Here is a 5,410-nt window from a genome sequence, read left to right on the forward strand (position 1 = left end):
AATATGTTACACGCGAAGAAGGGAGGTGGTCGCGTTACATGTGACTACTCCGCCCTCCCCCCCTTCCCCCCGATCTACGTTTCTGTAAGATCATTGTTTCTAGTTTGTTAATTTGATTTTCATCTACGACGAATTGTAGAGAGTGCTGAAAAGCAATCGTCGTGATTACAAGTGTGTATGCATATTTTGTCTTGCGCTGCCGACGCTTTCGCATTCAATATTCGCAAGGGGATTGTTGCGATCTTGGGGATGATTCGTCGCGAGTTCGCACGACGGTTCTTTTTAATAGTTACAGATAAATTGCGATAAATCGGGGCGATTCGTCACGATGGATCACCGGAATGCTAAATGCGTCGGAGCGCAATCGCGAGTGCATAAGAGCGAGTGAGTGAGAGAGCGGCCTTTCGACCGCCCTTAATTTCTTCCAACTTCTTCGTTTTCCCCTTCTGTCTTTCTTCTACCTTTCTCTCCTTATCGTTAATGTTCCTCTAACTCGAAGTCTCACCGATATAAATTCGAACGACTGTTCCCCGATTACTTCAAGTCCTTTTTAAAGGCTGTGCGCGATCAAAAGAATAGGGAACGGGAAACAGAAATAAGAATGTCAATCTATCAGAAATCTTGTATAATTTCTGATAGATTGAAATTTTTATTCTCTGTTCCCTATTCCTTTGATTGTATGCAGCCCTTTACTTATGTCCCTTTTTGACTTGTGGCATCATTTCGCGATATCGGGATTATCTCTCTAGGTTGGCTTCTGCGTGTGCCAATCGAATCGCGAACTGATTTCTTTTTCTTTTTTTCCCTCGGCCGTGTGCGCGACCGAAGCTCTGCTTCCTTACGTTCTCGTTACTCTTCTCGTTAGATTCTCCTTTCTAGTTCTCCCTTCTATTTTATTTTTACCTTGTTTCCCCTCTCCAATGCGTTTTACTCCCGTGTGCGGCCTCGGTCGCGTCGCGATCAACTACGCGACGAACTATAAAATCGTGTACAGTCGACGTAACGACTTCGAGGACGGTATTTCCTCGATCTCGCGAACCTCACCTCCCGGCGCCCCGATCTGATCCATTCGGGAAATCGTCGATCTGTCTCGTGGACGAGAAACAGACGTCCGCAGCGCGGGCGAGACTCTCGGGAGTTTGCCGAATATGATTCGGGGCACCGGCAAGAAGAACTGGAGATACTTCCTGCAGCGATAGAATTGGGACGATGATAATGATAATAGTGATAACTGCGGCGCCGGGAATGTCCACGATCGTCATTACGTCGACTTGAAACGATGGCGCGGAAACGCGCGTTCGTTCTGTTTCTCTTGTCTCGAATGTGAGTGATAAAGAAAAGAGAGAGAGAGAGAGAGAGAGAGAGAGATTGATTTAAAAAGAAAAGAAAAAAAGGAAGAAACGAAAAAGCCTTTTTTCTCGGCCGATCGTGAACGGCCGAACGTGGAGGAGGAGAAAGATTGATTATATGCTAAAGAGTAAGCGATGCGCAATTTAACTATAACGAATTGATGTAAGCGAATGAAAAAAATCAATACTTTTCATTGAGATGATATCTGGATTTCAATAAACTTGATACCTCGAAACCAGCAGGACAATCGACCCGGAGAGCGAGCGGTGTTACCGGTACCGCAATGGTGAAAACCAAAAATCTTTTCACCAACGTTACCGGCTACTCTCTTTCTCAATGGGTCTTCTTATTTCTTCTTAGTTCTTACTTCTTACTGTCTTCCAACCGCAGTTCCGTTCATCCACTTATTACTTTTAAGAGCGTTTTACGCACGTTTACTCGTTTTTTACTCCCGACTGCCAAGCAAAGGTTGTACAATTTTTATGATATCGTGATATAAGATAAATGTCCCAATGATTGAATATGTAGCTATGTTCATATGATTAGATAAAATTTATTCTCAAATATTTTTTTATTATATTATTATAATTTAATTGTATTTAAGAAGATATATTATTATAATTAAATTATAATATTATATTATATTTAAAAAAACATTTGAGATTAATAATAATATAAACAAATAAAAAATTTTATGTAAATATCTGGATACGCTCTAAATTTTTGGGAATGAAATTTTCGAGAGCGAAAAATCACTCCAAGCGAGAAATTTCAAGCGATCAATTTTCAATTTCTGCGAAAAATGAATAAATAATTTCACTCTCCGAAAACAGACTGAAGATAAATGTTTTATAAGTTTATCTCCTCTGTATCAAATATTGATGAAATTAATCTCATTTAATGTGTTTTTGTACAAAATAAACAAATATAGCAGGGAAAAGCGTCGCTCGCGAAGCAAAATATTAATAATTAAAGTTCTAATCTTTTAGGAAGTTTATACTCTTTGAAGAAGTAAAGTGAAATTCACTCTTGCCAGACTGGCGCAATTTCTATCACTTCTCTTGGAGAAAAATTTCATTCCTAAAAATTTAGAGTGCTAGTTACATGTTAGGTCACAGGGACGTTTATCTTACTATCAAAACTTTTGCTGATCTCGCGCATTTTTCTAGATCAAGACAACGATCGAGAGTACGGATTTGTTATGTAAATCGTTGTACAAGTAAGTATTATATTCGTATAATTGTGCTCGAAGTGCGTATCAAGTCCGAGTGCGTCAATATTTAAAAAACATCGCCGTTTTGTACAACTCGAGGTAGCACGCAGCAGCAGCAGCAGCAGCAGCATAAAAGAGGTTTATCAAGAGCAATCAAACTGATAAAAAAAGGAAAAATGGTATTTTCGAAAGAAATGTGTGTGTGAAGAGAGAGAAAGCGAAGGCAAAAAATAGAAAAGATAATAGTCACGAGACAACAATCACTCATTCAGCTGAACATATATAAAAGTTTAAATATGAATATGTGTGTTGCGTAATATATATAAGGATATATATTTTATCTTTTTTCTTATTTGCACAAGGGCGATTAATTTTGCAAGACGAAAATGAAAAACATGGATTGACTATGAGTGACTATTAATACATAAAATGGATTGTCGATTGATATCACGAAGAAGAATACTGTAAGCGTTTCTATTATCGGATACAAATGCGTCAAGAAAAAAAATGTTATTGCGTGAGAATAAAACTTGATGTGACGGCGAGTCAGTTGGATAAATAAATAGCTTGTGAATGTAAGTAAGTAAAACACGAAACGAGAAGTTCGAGGTCTAAAACCGAAGTTGGAAGAAAGACACAAAACCAAGACAACATTCAATGAAGATCAGCTTGAAAATGATACATGACCTCAAGGACGTTTGGAAAGAGACGTTGATTATGAAAGCTGTGTTTGAGTTGTGTGTTGCCCGGAGCTTTCTCGGAGCGTACGCGCGTAAAACGCGACATATACGAAATTCAAAGAGTAATTGAAAACAGTTATGATTGTGACTGCAAGAAAATCGAGACATGTAAATTCCAACTCGATTATTCTCATTTCCATTTCACAAGGTATTGCAAAACTAAATACATTATTTCTCTGGACAATGTCTGAATGATAGACAGATTACCAAGATCGTAATCGTCACATAATCTGATACTCTATAAGATGTGTACATACTTGGATCTGCAGAAAGAGAAAAAGAGCGCGCGAAAGAAAGGGAGAAACATTGAGACAGAGAGAGAAAGAGAGAGAGAGAGAGAGAAAGCTGATTACGTAATAATAACTGTCATCCAGTGACACCGAATATTCGTAAATTTTTTAATTATTTGTATGTATTTTGATTCATTATTTTTTGTATGTTTCTTTCAGAATCCGATAACGAAAGTGCACCATCGCCAGTAAAATCGCAGCCCAAGGTGCCCTACTGCAAGACCTACGAACAGATGAGACTTGAAGAGATCCAAGCAGAGAGTGCGGCTTATTACTCCTATGAGGCCAGCAACTATGATCTTCATCAAAGACAAATGAGCAAAACAATCGGGACTAAGCGATGGATCAGAACATCGAAGACGAAAAAAGAAGAATTGTCAAAAGAATTAAACTTCAAGATATTGTCCTTGGAGGAGATTCGACAACGAAAGAGGGAAAGAACTGCTAAAACACTGATGGACACAACGTCTGTATCAGAGCCTTCGTCGCTAATCGAAGCAAAGAGCATGAAAAGGCGTTCGATCGATGAGCAATGCGACAAAGAGAGCGCCAATTCTGCGAAGAAGTGTAAAATTAGTTCTGAATTCGCTAAGAGTAGCGAACCTGTTGTCAAGATACAACCGATAAAATTGCGAAGATCTTTGAAAATGGAAACACAAATACAACCATGCAAAATGCAAGTACAAACCGAAATACAACCGTGCGAAGGCGTAACTATAAATGAACGTTTGGCGACGGACAGTCAGGACGATCAAACTTCTTGCTATAAAGAAAAGGAGGAGAGTCACAGCAAGGAGACATCCTACTGCGAAAGGCTACAAAACTATGTCGATGAATTAGTTAATAGGAAAGTTGATATAGAGATTAGACTGTGCGATAGCAGCACGAACGAAGAGAAAACTCAAGTGCAACCAGAACAAGCGTCAGACGACAGATCATCCGTTGTCACATATACTGAGGATATTGAAACCTCGTTATTAGCAGATCAACCATATGATCAACAGTATACGCAAACCGATGAAGAGTATCTGCGATTGGATACATCAGCTGATGATATTATGCGAGATATTGAAGACTTGCTTAATTAGAGAAGCGTGAGTCGAGCGATTTTAAGTAAATCCAGTATGCATTTCTTTGTTTTCATAAAATTTAAAAAAATCTTAACATAAAAATAATTTATATATTTAAGCATTTGTACAAATACAGATTATACAAAATTTACTCATCGTGTGAGAAATAGTATAATTATTATCTGTAAACGATTATTTGATCAATTCTTATATTCTTACGCTTTAACTTCAGAGCAGATCATGTTATATAATATTATGTAACTTTTTTATCACAAATCAAAATTGTGCAATCAATTTCAGTATTTACATTTAATCTGAAATTTTTTCATCCGTGATGTAAGAATACTAAGTGTGACAGTCTCATGGATATCTAGTGGACCGATTAAAAATTGATTCCAAATTCTGTAAGCCAATATCAAACCGCTATTAGAATTTGTCACCGATCAGAAATAAGCCTAAATTATATTTAGCCGCCATTATGCACAATGGCATACTTTGTATTATTACATCATGCTTTTATCTATCATTTTCGTATTTTTTTTATTTTAATCATTTAGAACGTGCGAAACATTGCAATAATGAATTATTATAAGTAAAAATTTAAATGACATTTTGTACAAATAAAGATAGTTCTAGATGATATGGTCAATATACGCCAGTGTACTCCGCATTAGTAAATATTACACATACACACGCGCGCACGCGCACGCACACGCACACACACACACACACACACACACACACACA

General features: G+C 37.5%; 1 protein-coding gene across 1 annotated transcript in view; it reads left to right on the forward strand.

The window, feature by feature from the left end:
- The window catches only part of LOC105627247 (zinc finger CCCH domain-containing protein 11A-like), a 16,297-nt gene extending 11,616 nt beyond the window's left edge, over nucleotides 1-4,681 (forward strand). The window contains exon 6 of the mRNA XM_012208536.1: nucleotides 3,753-4,681. Coding sequence (XP_012063926.1) covers nucleotides 3,753-4,681 — 929 coding nt within the window. The remainder of the gene's footprint in view (nucleotides 1-3,752) is intronic.
- The last annotated feature ends 729 nt before the right edge of the window (nucleotides 4,682-5,410 follow it).

This window comes from Atta cephalotes (genome assembly GCF_000143395.1).
Source record: "Atta cephalotes unplaced genomic scaffold scaffold00008, whole genome shotgun sequence".
Classification (NCBI taxonomy): domain Eukaryota; kingdom Metazoa; phylum Arthropoda; class Insecta; order Hymenoptera; family Formicidae; genus Atta; species Atta cephalotes.